The 17,733-nt window shown below is 42.2% G+C and overlaps 1 protein-coding gene across 3 annotated transcripts in view; it reads right to left on the bottom strand.

Moving 5' to 3' along the window:
* LOC121892112 (vang-like protein 1) overlaps nucleotides 1–17,733 on the bottom strand; it is a 59,023-nt gene that overhangs the window by 28,576 nt on the left and 12,714 nt on the right. For all 3 annotated transcript variants that reach the window (XM_042404937.1, XM_042404939.1, XM_042404938.1), the window contains exon 3: nucleotides 8,437–8,563. In XM_042404937.1, coding sequence (XP_042260871.1) covers nucleotides 8,437–8,563 — 127 coding nt within the window. The remainder of the gene's footprint in view (nucleotides 1–8,436; nucleotides 8,564–17,733) is intronic.

The raw sequence follows: 17,733 nt of genomic DNA, 5'->3' as shown, positions 1-17,733 counted from the left end.
CTTTATCTCCTCTACAGTCTCACAAACCTCAAGCACCTGCAACACTTCATCACCGGCCTCCATTACCGTTAGCGACTGCATCCTGAAATCCTCCATTAAACTTTACCTCCGCACAAACATCATCTCTGTATTCAGCTGCTGTTCTCCTTCTCCCGATCCATCCCAGAGTCTGTGGTACATGTGTGTGTGTGTGTGTCACCGCCCTGACTCTCTGCTGATCTCCGCTTTATCCGTCTTTATATAGAAATCTCTCCCATCATGCCTCAGGAGGTATTGTATGGGACTGTGCGCTCACTTGCCACATAATGTAAGGGGCTTTATGGAGAAAGATTGAGAGCGAGGGAGCGCAGCGGAGCAGAGTGGGAGAGAGGAAGAGGAGTTGGGGGAGAGGGATGAGACCATCACATGGGATATCCTGACAGCAGCTGGGATGGAAAACGGGGGGATAAAAAAGATGGATGGATAGAGGGAGAGAAAAGGGAAAAAGAAAGATGGAGGAGTACAATAAATAAACATCTGAGTCCCCTCTCTAGCCCAGCCAGAGACAGAGTAAACAAAATAACACACCAATTAGGCGCCATCGCCGTCAACCCAAAAGATGTGTTTCTCCCATTGTCCTCCTCACTCTCTCTCCTTCCCTCCCTCCTTTTTTTTTATCTGTCTTTCCCTCAAGGCATCCTCTCTCATTCTCCACCTCATTCTCTGCTCGTCTCTTGCCTCAGCGCCACTCTCTGTCCATTGCTTCTGACCCAGTGAGCACTGTGGTGTGGCCTGCTGCCACTGACATGGCTGCATGTGTGTGTGTGTGTGTGTGTGTGTATGTGTATGTGGGGAAGGTAAGACAAAACCTGTTCCAGCCAACTGATTTACAGCAGAACACAACAACCTGACAGTGATCTTAAAGGAGTCTGAGGATATTCTATATTTTTTCTTATTGTCAATAAATCCAACATGACAATATGTATTTAAAATGACCCACACAAGTCTTCATCAGGGTCACTGTCAGCAGTAGCTTACACGCCTATATTAAGTTACACTAATGAGTTGAGTGAGAGGATGGTTCTCCCTCGATGTGTAAGCCATTTGGACAAAAACAAGCAAATGATACATTATAAATAGAAGGGAGAAGGGAAGGAGAAGGGAAAGAAGGGAAGGAGGAAGAGAGGAGAGGAGAGGATTACCGTTTTTTAAGTAATATTTCACAGAAAAGAAGAAAGGTCTATCTCATCATTGAAGCCTGTGTATTTTGTTGCTTTTAGTTGTACAATCCAAAATGTCTTGTGTTGGAGTCTTTTTAGGTGGTCGCCTCTTCTGATGTCCTTTTCCACGACTTCTAAAACCATGACATTCAGTGGATTAGGGTTACCATGTCCCATTTGCATATAATGTGATGCCATAGCATAATTAACATTCTTTATGTGGATGGCATTTATATTCTGCAACTCGGCCTTTTAGTCTTCGTTTTTGGTCGTCCTACATAGGAACAACCACAGGAGCTGGTGGAACTACATGTGTGGTGTTGCAATTGGCAAAGTGTCTCATTTGATATGTGCGAGATGTGCTCCCATCTTGAAAAAATGATTGGTTTTAACGACATTATCACAGTGATTGCAACTCCCACAGGCCCTTTGTGGCCAGGTTGTTCGTTTGGGAGGGGGGCGATAGCGGCGTATCACCCATAGACTGTAAAAAATAATGGACGTAGCCACCGTGATGTCACACATTGGTTTGTGGACTCCTGTTTTGAAGCCTCGAGTCTGCATTTTGACTGTTGCCATCTTGGATATTTGGAGCCAGAAGTGACCATATTTGGGTGTGACGGTGGCACTGACCCTAATGCTAGGGGCTAGCTGCTAGCTTGGTTAGCATGGTGCATTTACAGTCTATGGTTAACTGCTGCTGTATTCCAAATACAGTTTTAGGCTCTTATTGGTGTTGGTCAAATATTTATGAAACTCAAGGCAGTCTAGGTTTTTTTCTAGTAGCTCCACTCATTCTGTGAGTGTTCTGCTTTTGCCTTATTCAGCATTTCCATCAGGTGACATTGCAGGTCTTCCAAAGTATTTGAGGTCCACCACAGTCTAGTTTGTCCCACCGCAAAGCATCTCTCACACCCAGTCAGTCAGCTGGTACTGTACCTGCATGTTGATGTTGAAGCCCGTGGTGCTCGTGATTTTGATGTTGGGTTTGTCTGAAGGTGATTTGTTAATGTGAAATGATTCAGGTGTGTTTTCACTGAGCTGTCAAGACCAGAGCCCTGCTGCAGTTGCATGCAGGTTAAATACGGTTAGTTCTAGCTACTAGCAGCCACTTCTACCTGTAGGCATGCTAATAGCTAAACATCAGTGCTGGCGTTACAAGTGTGTTTGACTCAATCTGGGGATAAAAACTACAAATATTGTCTTCAATATTGTCTGTTTCAAGCGTACATTTTCAACACAGAACACAATGTCAGAAAATAATTATAGTAGCTTATAATTAATGTAACGTCTTCAAATGTCATGTATGACACACAAAAAAGCTTAAAATCATCATCTCAGAAGCTGCAACCAGCAAATTTTGTCATTTTTGATTATTTGGTTATCAAACTAGTTACTGATTAATATTCTGTTGATTGACTAATTGATTAATCCTTGAGCAGATCATTTTTTTTGTCCATGTTTTCAGCAGAAATAAGTAGTGAACACACAACAATGTCAGAAAATAGTTATAATAGTTGCTTTTATTTGCTGTGTCATCACCATTCATATCTATACAACCAATGTGTTTATGATAAATTGTTTACTAGAGCACAAAATTGTTTACAAGAGCACAAAGTTCTTGCCTCTCAGAGAATGCTTATAATAGTTGGTTATAATTTCTTAGAGCAAATGGCGATGTCTCTAAATGTCATATTTTGTCTGATCATTTGATTATTTTGGTATCAAAATAGTTTCCAATTGATTTTCTGTTGACTAATCAATTAATCATTGCAGCTCTAACTTTTATCCTCCCGTTTCCATCAGCAATAAGAAGTGATCACAACACAATGTCAGAAAACAGTTATAATAGTTTTATTTGCTGTGTCACCACCATTCATATCTATACAACCAATGTGTTAATGATAAATTGTTTACTAGAGCACAAAATTGTTTACAAGAGCACAAAGTTCTTGGCTCTTAATTTTGCTCTCAAAGCGCACCAGATTGATGCATTTAACGTAACAAAATGTACAAAATTTTCCTCTGGGGGAGAATGCCCCCAGACCACCCCAGAAGGTCTGAGGTCCACCCACCACAGTCTCACAAAATCCTGTGGGAAACACCGACCACGACGTCCCCCGTTCAAGTCCGACAGGGGACCTTTGTTTCACGTTGTCCCCCATCTCTCTCTCCCCTTGGTTCATGCCATCTCCCTACTGTCGCCTCACTGGTAAAAGCATAAAAAAATGTCCTCAAATACTTTAAAAAGCCTCTCCAAATCTAGCGGGGGGAAAAAGCGGTAAGAAAAATCTCTTTCTCTCTGCTGCATACCCACCCACAAAGCTTGCATCCTGGCAGAGGCATGCAGCTTACAACAAGCACAGACACACACACACAAAGCTCTGGGATAACCACGAAGCTCTGCGGGATTCTGTCTCACAGGAGATCGAGCCAGAAGGAACTCACCACAGGAAAGACATCCCAAACATGAATGCAAGAGCTCTGCCTCTTCCAAGAATCCGACATGGCTGCCTGCGCGCCCCACGGAGACAGGGTCGACGGTGGTACCTGCGCCATGCTCTGCTCGTGGAGTCGTGGAGCTGTTGCCGAATCGCGGTCCGGCTCGAGAGGGCTAGCAGCTGCTATCACAAATGCAGCTGAGTGTAATTGGGTTGAATTAATTGAGCTGCGGGGAGGGTGACAGGAAGGTGAAACAGTGGGCGGTTTAGGGGCACGAGTTCATGGAGTCGAGGGAAGATGGGGAAGAAGAGAAGGTGCAATTTCGAAGATTTTGCTGGTTTTATTTTGTTTCATTTAGCAGACACTGCAGTGACAGCCTGACAGTTTTGTAAATTCTTTTAAGTTACCTCTCCAGGGTGGTTGGAAACAGCATCAGTATGTTGTATGTCTGCGGTGGGTATGAAAGAATTTGGATGCTACGCTTTGGCACACAACAAGAACTCAGTGTGACAATATGAAAAGCTGTTAACTGACCTAAATTTGAATGTAAGCTACAAAAGGTTGTGCAATCAAAAGCCAGCCATGCAAAGCAGATAGGTTTAAGTGCATTTTGAGCCAAGCTGTCTTTAACTGTTTCCTTGCCAGAAAGCACCTGATCGCTGCACAAATGAACAAAAGTACTGGCAAGCGCAGGGGGCAATGCATGGTGCTAAATTCTCTCAAAGGGGATATAAAATAAAGAAACAATCAAACACACAAAGGCATTACGAGGTTATTTCTCTAAACTGCACATAAACATCCAAAAATAAACCCCAGCTCCTCTCCGTCTCTCCATTTGTTGGAACAGAAAGGCGCTAATTCTTCAAGAATGCTTTATGGTTTAAACGTATCACATTTCTCCTGTTTGACACCTCATACGATGCCACTCCACAACACACTCCTAAGCCCCAAATCTGGCGTGCTACACTGACCCGAGCTACTTCAATCCACCTCTCGCTATCCCCTCCGATATCCAGTTACGGATAACAATAACAGCGGGATGAATTGACCCAATTACTCACACAATGTAGTGTCAGGCCATCTATGGAAGGTCCATACCTCAGTCCAGGCTTTACTCATCTCCATTGTCCTTGGAAAAACACAAGTGAGGTGGACTTGCTGCAGACATCTGCTGATACCATGTGTTCCCATCTAAAGATTTGACTGCTGAAGGAGCACTTAGAGTGGATTTTTCACATTAACGCATCAGCATACAGCCCGGAGCTTTGGCTTGCCTCTTGAAATTGGAGCAACCTGCTGGAAACTTATCAATCTTAGGTAACATAAAGAGAGGTGTACGATCAAGCTTATAGATACAAAAAGTGGGTCTTCAAGGGTAACTGCGCCCAAAATACCCTATAAAAAAGGGTATGTTTTTGCTTTTGACTTTATACCTGAGCTTAAATGTGGCTCACAGTTGCTTGGATAGGTCTCCTGCATCTTGTGAAGGCTTGCTGCCAAGTGAGATTCTTTTTTAATCTGTTATAACAAACACACACAAACACCTCATCTCTCAACAGCAGGCAAATCCTCCTAAACAATCCTCTGCCTGCTTTGGATTTGAACTCAAATCTCCACTCATGCTTCCTGACACATTTACATGTAAAGCGGACCCCTCTTCTTTTATAATTCCCGTGGCGAGGCATCACAGACACATCGCTGCCATGTGAAACTTTTGTGCCGGGTCGTGAGGACATCCCTGCCCCGAGCGATGTGCTGCTCTGTCAGCCGAGAGTCTGATTAAGTCCCAGCAGCGGAGTAATGAGCGCGGTGCTGAGCGGTTAGACTGTGACACGAGACCGACGCGCACAGACGCAAAACAGTCACATACAGGAGCATATGTGATAGATGGCAGACCCAAACACACACATAAACACACACACACACACACAAGGATTTGTGCTGAGCCTCTCTCTCAGTAGAATTGGTGGCCCTGATTACTCAAACTAAAGCCAAACACTCCACTCCCTGTCAGCGGCGCTACTGCAGGCCACGGCATGAATAAGACATGAAGAGAAAAATACTAAGGATGGCTGTGCTGTGTGGCAAATCCTGTCATGTGTTAAAATTAGACACACTAGGCAGACAAAAAAAAACACATTCACACATAAAGGGGCACTGCTAACGAGTCTTTCCACAAGGGAAAGTGAGCGCCAAGTAGGTCAGTAAATGATGATGAACGTTGGATCGACAGTGTGTTTTTGTATTTGTATTTGGGTTAAGCTGAACACTTGATGAAGGCCACTGTGTCAGACAGTTGTTTGGCCTAAAGAACGGGTCAGTCGCGGGTAAGATGTGTTGCTAAAATCTCCATCTCTTCTTTCGCTAAATACATATGACTGTTGCCAGAAGCAAGTGCTGAAATTCCAGCTTTCCGAGCACGCTGGAAAAACAACTGCGCACATTTCACAAAACAGAACATCAATCAACTGCTCATCAAAATGCCTAAAACCCTCCTCATGGTCTGATAACTGAAAGTATCTGGAGAGTTTTATATATAAACTATAAAAGCAGAGATAAAGGATATTCAGATATGGACAACAGATGAAGGGACAAGCAGATGTAAAAGGGTCAGTCCTCTGACTCAGAGTGACCTCGAGGATTACAAGCTGTCATCGACCGAGCTGAGTCGTCGCTTCCAACTCAAAGCCACGTGATCAAATCCAGAGGGAAAACAATCCAAATCCAGAAGCTGAACAGAGGCTTCAAGTGTCTTTGAGTTTTGAGGAGAGAAAGATCTCATGCTACACTGGTTAAGAGCTGCTGAATTCTTGATGGGAAGGAAACATGCTACAGCTGTGGGATGCCCTCTAAGGTCAGGTTTACTATTTTGGAAACTGTCGTGTGTTACAAAACTTCCCAGTGCCAGACTTTCACAGCTACACGACTAAAGGAATATGTGCTATCAATAATGTAAACTACTACTAACCAACCACACAAACACACCATGTTACTATTTTTGTATTAAGAGTCAGACAGTAAGATGGGACAGACAAGTGCTCTACCTAAAGAAACTTCTTCGTGTCAGTACAAAAGGCAATAAAAAAAAGCTGTTGTGGATAAACAAAGTAAGAAGACGTCCGGTCACGCGGTGGATGAGACAGTCACAAACTGGGCTAGGTTAACGTTACTCGTACATGTATATTAACACTTCTCAAAAACTTGTGTCAACAAAGACAGGAAATATCATTAAAAAAAAAAAAAGTTTAGCACCTGAAGCATCACCATTCAATTAAAGCACTTACAGTCCCTAACACCTGTAATTAGACACATCCGCTGGAGCTATCAGCAAACAAACCACAACATTACTGAGTGCTATTTCTGTTTGCTGCTCATAAAATTGTTGATCATTTTTCAGGTTCTAAACCAACAATTAAGAAATTTTAAGCTAATTGTTAAGATTAACAGAAATACTTCATCTAAATCCTGATGTGTGATCCTATATATCATTTGATATTAATACCAAAAAAACTTTGCAGTCATAAAGACTTCACGTTATTTTAAAGACTGTCGTATTTGGATTATAGTCAACCTTTAGATAGAAACATTTACTACCTCAATGTTCTCTTTATTTAAGGGTCATAAAAATGAGTCATGTTTAAGCATAAAAAAACCACAGATAACTTAAGGAAACAAATTGGCCATTACTCATTTTCTTTCACAGTCATCGCTAATAGTCTGAGAAGTCTTGTATCCCCTAAGTGCTATCAGGAATTTCACGCCCTAACATGCCAACTTGCAGCAAGTACCACAGTAAAGTTCCATGGCACTATCTGATCAACCTGTCTTTATTTGTTATTTTATCTGACTCCAAGAAACATGATCAGGTGGCTGTCTGATATATTAAATCAAATCATGAGTCACTAGACTGTCTACCACAAACACATCATGATGGTGTAGCCTACACATTACCTTATGCTCAGCAAATGCCGGGGTTATCATCTAAACTGTAATAACGTGCAATAAACAACTGGCAAAATTATTAATTATGATAAACCATTTCCTACCTTATATTTCTCGCTTATCAAATAATCCATCACATAATCCATTTTTTGACCTTGCATTCACAGATATCAAAGTCAGCATGATTATTGAGGGCAGAGTTTGAATTTTGACTGACAGTCAAAACAGCTTAGCTGCTGTTTTGCCTCGGCCTGGTCCATTTTGGCAGGGGCCACTGAAGCCACCTCCCCACCTTGCACTGGACCGGATCATCGACTGACCTACTCCCTGCAGTGAAATACAGTGTTTGCGCATGACAGAACAGATAAAACAAAGTTGTAATGACCAGAAAGGCAGCCTACTGTAACCGTATCCTGTTCCAGATAGTTGTCGGTAATATATTTCCTGCAAGGGACAGCCCAAAAACTCTGCAAAAGTGGACTGGCCCTTCTGGCTTTTGCCCTGAAATACCAGATGGCCTGTCACAGCCCAGGCAGATAAACACAATTATCATTCCATCTCATTTTGACCAGTGACCGATAAATCTCTGCTGCTCTAAATCCTTTATAAATCAGACTGGAGTTACCCAATCTCATATTAGAAGCAACCATGGAAAAACTTGTAGCAACTTGTAAGGACATTGCTCAGTAATAATAGGTAATTCAGGTTAAAAGATGAATGTATGGAAATTGTGAGGTGACTCTGTAATGGAATGATGTGAAACAGGCTCCAGGAATAGTCTGATGCAAGATTATTGTGTTTAAGTGATCGTGTTGTGTTTACAGATTGCACACGGTGCTGTGTTCAGCCCTACCTGGACCTGCTCACCCCGAACAGCAGAGTCGCCCAGCAGCGGCTCTGCAGGTGGCGTGTTAATTGTTACAGACTTTTCTGAGCGGCTGTCTTTACTGCGGGACTTGTGGCGGTCCCGGCTTCGCTCCCTGAAAAGAAGAAGAAGAATCATGGTTAGTGTCGTACAAAGAAAACCAATCCACTAAAGTAAAAAAACTTGAGCCCAAGACACATTTAGCATCAGGGACAGTAAAGTACATCTTATCTCATAATCCTTAAGATTTTCATGTCATCAAACCATGTTTTTGATGCTATTTATGGTCACCATGTTTTCACCAGTAGTCATCCAATGTATTTACATTTTGTAATGACCTCTTCTATATAGTTGTTTTCATTGTTAGTGTCGGGGTCTGCCATTCCCCCTCTGGATTTAAATTGCCTCCCTATGTACGAGGGATTCACAGGAAACAATGCATGTATGTAATCCAGCATTACTGTTCTTAATCTTAGTCTTTAATCTCATTGATATCAGCCACTGTTTACTGGTCACTTTCCTAATGCCATATCAGAGCTGTATTAAGTTACTGCTAATGCTAACCCCACTTTTTTTTTTCCAACTGGTGAAACATGGGGTGGGTTTTATTATGAAGCAGCCACAGGAAACCAAATGTATTTGTCTTCATTTCTGACATTGGATTTGATTTAAATATTGCAGGGAGTAATGGAACAAGGAGTAGCAATCACAATAAGCTGTTAGATGAAGAGTTGAGGGTGACAGGCTGCACAACAACTCCTCATCAAAGTAACAACTCCTTTAACTGTGTCCTGCTGTCCTTTTCCATGTGCAGAATGAAATCATAAAGGAAAGGTCAATCATTGACTGACTTCTTTATTAAGACAATGTAAGTGTTGTTTGGCTGCACTGTAAACAGATATAGCAGCTGCTCCTCTTCTTCTGTTATATTTCTGACAAAGTAGCTGCTCAAGTGTTGGCTGTCCCCATAATTCTGGGACCTGTAGTACTAGCAGTAACCATGTGAGTCCTAAAATCAACTGGGACTGAAATCTGAAGGATTACTGTATAACTTTAACAACCCTGGCCCACAGATAAGTTACTAAGACAAGCATGCTGGAAAAGACACTGAGTTTCATATACAGTGTGAACATGCAAACAGAGATCAGGGACAATGTAAAACACTGGCTGCTGCTGCTGCTGTTTGAGTCAGATAAGACCAGAGCTGCTCCCTGTGTGAAAGTAGAGAAATTAAACTGTGCTTTGTTTTGGTCTCGAGTATAAAGCGTACATGAACTCTGCCCCACATAAACCCCTCCCTCTGCATCCTTCCTTACTCTACCCACCTCCCGTCCTCCTCCCTCCATCACTGCATCACTCTCTCTACAAGGCCCTCTGTCCCTGTGAGCTCCAACATATGAGCTCCATTAGCCAGACTGACCCTGCACTTAAAGCCCTAATCCTTTGTGGAGCGTGAACGGCGGGTCTCCACATCCTCCGCCCAGCATCACCATCGCCACATGGCACAGTGCCCACTCTGCAGCTCCATTACCGCAGAGAAGCTCAACAGCCCCAGTTAATCCCTCATCTGTCTCCTTCCCCCTTTGACAGCTGCCATCTTGGATATAGTACACATTTTATAGTTTAACGCACAGATCAAAATGTAGCAAAACTGGTTAAACAAAGGTAACATTATGAGGTTTTCTGCAGCGAATTTCAAAATACGTCAAGTTTCATTTGTATGAGAGCAGTTGTATTCCCCAGTTGTTGTGTTTGAGAGCTGTTGGAGTGCACTCAGACTGCATAATAGACAACAGAGCCAAGGCAGATCTCATATAGATATGACATGCTGAAGATGCTGTAAAGAGATTACTGGACAAACACGCTAGACATCAGGTAAATGAGAAATGAAAGAGAGCATGTATAAAGAGGACAAAGGATATTTCGAGATGCTGTTTTCTTTGTCTTGCTAAATGCTAATTGAGCTTCCTGCTGTCTCCAAGCACGTTGCTTAATGGTAATCACTTCTTTTATATGAGCTACATTAGAACGGGACTGTAACAAATTAATTTTCCACAATGCAGGAGGCTTGTTTTGTGTTGCTCTTATTAACAGGCTTCATTAAGTCACTCTAAAACACTGTTACATGCATTACCTGTCTGTCCTAAACCTGATATGCATTATTCTTCTGTGCCATAGAGCTCCATTGGTGTTTAAACTATTAATAAATGATGCTGTACCATAAATGTATTACAAGAGCTAGATATTGTATTATAGGATGGGGCTCATTCATTTGGATGAAAATTGCTCAGCAAAAAAAGTTTTATTAGCTTCACACACACATAGAAATAGTTTTCTAGGCTCTGAAAAGTTTTACAAATACAAAACCTTCATGTATTAAAATCCATAACAGAAAAATTAATAGTTGATCTTGTTGCAATTGAAGATGTCCTGTCAAAGACAGTGCAAACATGTTTATCATGTTCACCATCTTAGTTTAGCTTATTAGCAATAAACATAAAGTAAATGTAAAGTGAATGTCATTAGTTTTGCAAGTATTTGTTAATACATCATAAGTGTTGGACACATTGTTCTTATTTTGACTGGATGAGGGTGTTTATGACTGAAAATAGTCCCCAAAAAATGCACTATTTACTCCTGTTTGAGTCACATTTGCCAAAAACTACAGTATCCAGCTGTTTTAGGAACTTCTGTTGAAATTAAACTACATATTTTTATAAAGACACACATTTATATCTCCACTAAGAACAAATGTTTGTGTTGCTTCTGGAAGTTAGAAGATATTACTGAAACAACGGCTAACATATTGTTGGTTTTCGTCTTTTCATGGGATTTGTAGTCAATAAGAAAAATACAGAATAATACCAATGTTATCATTTCATTTATTAAAAGCCAGACAAAAAAAAGTCAGACATTGCTAAATAACTGCTGCCCATAAATAATGGCTCAAACCTCCTGTGACCCTTAAACGCTACTCTCTCACACAATAACAATTCATAACCGTAATATACAGGATATCCTGCCTGCAGGGTAATGGAGGAAACAGTATGATTGACAGCACTGGAACTGCTACAGTCTAATAGAGTTGTGTTGGATCCAAGTGTTGTGGTTTAAGGGTGTTAACCAGTCTGATTTCCGCCTTTATTCTTGTACTTCCTTTTGAATGTGGACGCAGTCTCTCACAGAAAATCACAACAACTGCGACTAATGTTTCAAATCCGCACACGGTAAGAAAAAGCTCATTTGCAGCAGCCTGCAGCATCCTCCATCACTGACAGAATGACTGACATATTCTTATCTAATAAATCCAGGAGATTAGGAGGCTGATGTAAGCCTTTAAATATATTACAGCTATCATCATTACTTTGAATAATATTATGGCTATCATAATCACTGTAGCGATGGTTATTCCAGCAGGAGTGATCATCAGTCAAATGCTGTCACTGATTATGATTATTAATTGGGGAGGAGCGCTGTAGGAGCAGGGAAAGGGAGGAGACTAGGAGGAGCAGCAGGGCTCACAAATCAAGAATCCTACTTCAAAGTCATCAGCGGAATATTAAGCAGCTGTGGAAAATGCAAAGGAAAGGTGAAAGCTACAGCAAGTAAGGAGGAGAGTGCAGTAGAAGTAAATTTTACTCTATTTTTTAAACACAGCTATGTGCGATGAACTTCAGTTGTTTGGCGTATTTATCCCATTCCTGTGGACAACTAGGCTACTGATGTACTGTGTATTATAATGGGTTAATGTTAATGCATGAACAGAAGTGTAAGGAAGAAACAGCTGTTCCTCAACTGACACTAAACTCAACGGACCAGAATGCAAAGCTGTCAGTGTTTACATCTGTATAAATGCCATTACAGTCGCTGACAGTGTTAAATCTACTGGAAAACAAAACGACTATAAAATCACTACTGATCGCCACCTACACAACTCTTTCTCTGAGCATTCACATGTAGGACGTCAGTAACTGAATGAAAACTAAGTAAAGCAAACTGAAGGAAAGATTTTTAAAAAATCCTGTAACGCCTGGAACAAATTACAATCTTACTAATCTTCCATCTAAGAGCAGAATTTTTCTTCCCTGTCTTTGGGAATTGGTGTATTAGTGACGTTTAATATTATTGAGTTGTTAGATAATGACGGGTATCTAATCTGGGGGTCAGGGAAGGGGTCATAAAATAATTAAAGCAATGATTTGCTTTCTTGTCTTGTTAAATTCTGGATTCCTTTACCTCTCCCAGCCTCTAAAAGTCTTTCAAATGACACAATCTGAGAAGAAAAAAATCACTAAACTGCTCACAACGCTCATGCATATCAAGGTGATGACCTCTAATGAGAGGTTACAAGCCAAAAAGGTTGTGAAATACTGGCATAAAGCAAACAATGTGTGTATGTGTCTGTAACACTGCATGTGTAATGGCCATCTGTATATCTCAGCGAAGCATGATTCATTGTGGAAGTCATGCTGCAGTCAGGAACAAAAGGTGAGAGAACACATGGTTCTCACCCATGCTGGCCAGACTACAATAGTGTAAGAAAAAGACTCCAAAATGATGCCAGTTGGACATCGACAAGCATTTTGAAATGTGCAATTGTGGAAGTACGCAGGCGACCAGACCTGTGGGCAGCCAGGGAGTGGTTTGAACAGATCGGCCTCTGTGTAACCAGCTCCTCCCCTCCCCCAGCCCGTTTTCTCATTCCCCCTTCAGCGAGCTTCTGGGACAATCGCACTATGGTGAAACCTCTCTACCAACGCACACATGCACACACACACACACCTTCTGCTCCTTCCTCCCCCCCTTCCCACATCCTCTTCCTGCCTCATTAGCATGCAGCAGGCTTGTTGGTATTCCAACAGCGTGCTGTGCTATGATTTGATTAATGGAATTTGACTTCCAGCGTGGATCACTGAAACGGGTATGGCTTTTTGGAACAGAGAGGGCGGGGAGGGGGGAGGGAGGGTCCTGTGAGGGCAGAGATGCCTGGCGAGCTGGGGCAGAGTCCTGCCAATTAGGCCCTGGAAGCATCGTTTCCCTCTAACACCTGAGGATGATTGTGACTGTGATCGCCTTCGCCACCTCACATGGAGGGAGTCGGGTGGCGGGACAGGTACAGACGAAGTAGAGCCAACTAGCGTGGCACGCCAAACTGTCTGTGGACCAATTTGTTCTCTCTCTGGCTGGCAGGGCAACTGACACACCTGTGTGACAAAGAGCTTTGTGTCAACGCGGCCTTCTGAGCCAAAGCACTGGTGGAAGCTTCCACCGCAGCCAAATGGGTAGAGTCTTGAAGCCAAATAAAAACTGACCGACTACACACTCAGCTAAGTCACCTCAAACTCATAACATGTTATAGAGCAAGTTTCCCGGTCATTAATTTAAATTCACCAGTGATCATTGTTACTTTGAAGTGACTGATTAACTCCACCAATCATAGTGAGCACGGCAGCACGTGCAATCTGGTGTTGACCCAGGTTGAGTTTGAGGGAAACTGGGTGTGATAAGCAGCCCCGTGGCCTGGCTGCTACCCAGGATTAGCTTCATACAGATAACACTACAGTAAGGTGACACATTCCTGTGACACATAACACAGTCCCACAGCCAATGTGTCCTCACAGCGGAAAAAAAAAAGAGGCCAAGCTTAAGAGCGTAATGTCTCCTTTAAGAGCAGTGTCGTCCGGGAACCTTTGAATGGTATTTTAACTGTGAATATGCTTAAATTACTCACTTGGTCCCATGTGAATGCTGCGTGCTGCTCTATAATTGGAGTTATAGCAATCAAAAAGAACCAATTTTCCACATGAGCGGCTGCTAATATGCGATTTGCAATTTAATAATCATTTAAATACTCAAAATTGACGACAGCGAAGGAGACGAGCTTTTGAGAACTTTTGAGAGAGGGATTGAAGCGACTAAGTGGCTCAATACCAAACTTTCATGCTCCTAAAAATCTCTCCAGTTTAAGGCCATGACGCTGAGGCAACGTGGCAAAATATTGACATAATACCTTTTTTTTTTTGCTCAATATTGCAGTCACAATAAGTAAAAACGAATTTTACTACATTATAATTATTTGTGCTGATAGAAAAAAGAAAACTCACAGTTTCCAGCCTGATATTTTTACCAAAGTCTTTGGATTTACCCAGTAAGAACCCTTTAAAACATGCAGCCTGATTTGATTAACGATGATTATGCAGAGTTCTATAATATGGTCTATTAAGAATATATTTGAACAAATAAAACTGTTGAAACAACTTCTACATCAGCAAAAGCTTTGCAGCTTCTTCCAAGAAGTCTTGTGGTAATGGAATATTAAGTCCAACTAGGGAAAATCATATCAACACCCTTCCCCCCACAGTTAATTGTGCAGTTCTGGATTCTGACTGAATACAAAATGAAAATAAGTGAAACTAAGTGCACCGCTGTCTTTTATTACAATTATTGTAAAGCTTTCCCCCCTCTGGTATTAAGAGTTTCGCTCCAGTGTAGTTGAACTCGGTCAGAGGGGGATGAAAAGAATCACTATCTGCTAATAGAGAAATGGTTTTCTCAGCATGTTTTGTCCACAGACGGAGCTGCCACTCTGCCGTTACTGGAGAGCCAAGGGAATGTTTTGTGTAAGTATCTTGGACACCGGTCGAGGATTGTCTGACGCAGGACGTGGGAGGCAAAAAGCCAGCTATGAGATGAGACAACTCCAAAAACTCTGCACCTTCTGTTAATAAAAATCTAAGCCAATCCCATTCCATTCTGACAAATTATATTTAAGAATGACTCATGGACATGCGAGCATACATAACGGCAGGATTATCCTACTGTGTGTGTTTATTTGTATGGGTGCAAATACACCAGAAGTGAACATACTCCCACATGCCTGCATCCGTTCCCGCCACCGGCGTAATTAGACAACAGTGATCCAGAACTGCCTCCTGCATGGCACCCCTTGGTGCAAAAAGATTATCTTCAGACAAGGATGACAAGGGCTTTCAAAGGCAACAGTTTTGTTATTTGATATCAAATTAGAGGCCAGCCGGTGGCTTTGGCACAGTCATAGTTGGAGCGGAGGAGCAGAGGAGCGGAAAAATCGCCTGGCAGGGATGCCCATATGTTCCTTTCCAACTCCCTGTCACTCACTTGAAAGGCTGCAGAAACAGTAAAGAAGAAGGCCACCACCACTCCTCCGCTCTATCTTTGATTCTAAACTAAGTGTGACCACTTTTCCACCGCATACCTTTAGCTACAAGGGCACATTCCTGCCTCAGGGGAACACGAGCGAGCGGGGAACAAGATATATGCCTGCAGCTAACCATCCTCACAGAGTACCAAGGAATCCATGTAAGAGAGGGGAGGTGGAGGGAAGGGGGGGCGTTACAGAGAAGAGGTCAAGAACGAACGAGAAAGGGGCAGCTGCTGCATTCATATCGCAGTGTAGCAAAACATGAGCGACAGCGGTGATGATGTGGAAGAGGAGAGGAATAATATAAAGAGGACAAGAGCGAGAGGGATGAAGAGCGAGAGGGGATGAGACGGAGACAGAAAGTGGCCGACGACATGAGGGAGGAGATGATGACATGAGAGCGCCGGGGGAAAAGCTTCACATGTTTCGAGAGTCCCTTACACGGCAACAGGTGGCAGCGAAAATGGGAGTGGCAACGGGAGAGCGGGAGAGATATATGGCGAGCGAGCGAGCGGGAGGGGGGCCGTCGGTGACATAGGGAGGGGCTGTTGTGGAATAGGAGCCTCCTCTCGTAAGCCCTCCTCTCATCTCCTCTCAGGCTCTCCACGTATCTGCTGAGCCATCAGTCAGTCAGGCTTCTTCAGCACCTGTCTCCCGTTGCCTTCCTGAAGCCTGTCAACCGCAGCCATTTCACCGCTGACAGACTAATGCTCCTACACTGGTTGCGGGCTCCACACATGCCGGGCCCGGAGAGGAGGATAGAGAGATACGAGAGGTGGAGGGATCATGGAGGTGGAGGGAAGGACGGCGTGTGGACGTTATGAAGAGGAAGCTGATAAAAGTCGCAGCAGATTCTCTGTCAGTGAGGTGTTAGTGAAATAATGAGGAGGAAATAAAACCTTTCTTTTTTTTTCTTCAAAATAAGAGATTATGAACGGAAACATTTATCAGCGATTGTTCAGATCTTTCTCCCGGATGTGACAGATACCAATTCTCAGAAAAAACTATAGTGATTCAAATTTTACACTTCTGATGCAGCATCTTTTAATTTCTAAAAGCATTAGCTCTAATCTAGAACCGGATGCTTTTCTAAATCATCCTAAACTTATCAACAGTGAACCTGCCCTCAGGTCAGAAATTCTTTGTTTCCTATTGCCTCAATAAAGCAGAAGATAATACTCACATACTGGAATAAAGCTCTGTCCCAAACATTCAAATGTGACTATTCAATCAAATCTGTATATTTAGAAATGATTTAATATCCTTTAAATAAGACTCCTGGTTTGTAAGAATTTGGCAACTCCTATTTAAGTATTTTACACCTTTGTAATATTTCACACTATAATCCAAATATGAGTGAAAGTTTCTATGTTTTCCACTTACTGACTCAAGTGGATACTTGTATATTACATCTTTTTGGCTTTATTATGGTTAAACTGAACAACATCTCAATAACTGTTATCTGTATGTGATGCAAATTGCTCAATACAAATAGAGAAAATAGTGAAAATGTCCGTTACGATTTCCCAAACTGCATGTTCTGTTCAAGCGATGATATAAAACTAACAACTAAAAATGATATTCACTTCATTAGCAGTAACTTTGTGACATTTTTGCTGGATAAAAAATGTAAAGATCCCCTCCAGTCATGTTTTAAGCTATGCTTTGAATAATAATTTGTGTCTGATATGTTTATCTACAAAAAAAGCTTCAAGTTTCCACATCACACTTGTGTAAGTTATACTGGACCATGATTGGCTCTTAACTAGTTGTGACAAATCATGCTGGTAGGTACACGCTTTAAACTCAGATTTAAGGTGAGCACAGAAAAAGAAACATCCAACTGAAGTAATAAACAATGAGGAAAACACATTTGTGAGTGTCAACAGTCTAAGTGATTAATCACCTTATTGTTTCAGAACAACAACAGATACACATTGCTCCCTTTTTGGAGGTCAAAGTGCAAGTTCAGCTACAGAACAGCAGCCTTGGACCTGGTAGGGATTTGGTGACTTGTGATTACTAACACAGGGCTTAAGCCCAGGTCACACTCTGGAGAATGCACTTCAACCCTCCGGAGAAAAGCGTAGAGAAGAAGAAGCAGA

This window comes from Thunnus maccoyii, chromosome 24 (assembly GCF_910596095.1).
Source record: "Thunnus maccoyii chromosome 24, fThuMac1.1, whole genome shotgun sequence".
Classification (NCBI taxonomy): domain Eukaryota; kingdom Metazoa; phylum Chordata; class Actinopteri; order Scombriformes; family Scombridae; genus Thunnus; species Thunnus maccoyii.
The sequence above is the reverse complement of the archived record's forward strand: the minus strand, read 5'-3'. Positions and strand labels throughout refer to the sequence as shown.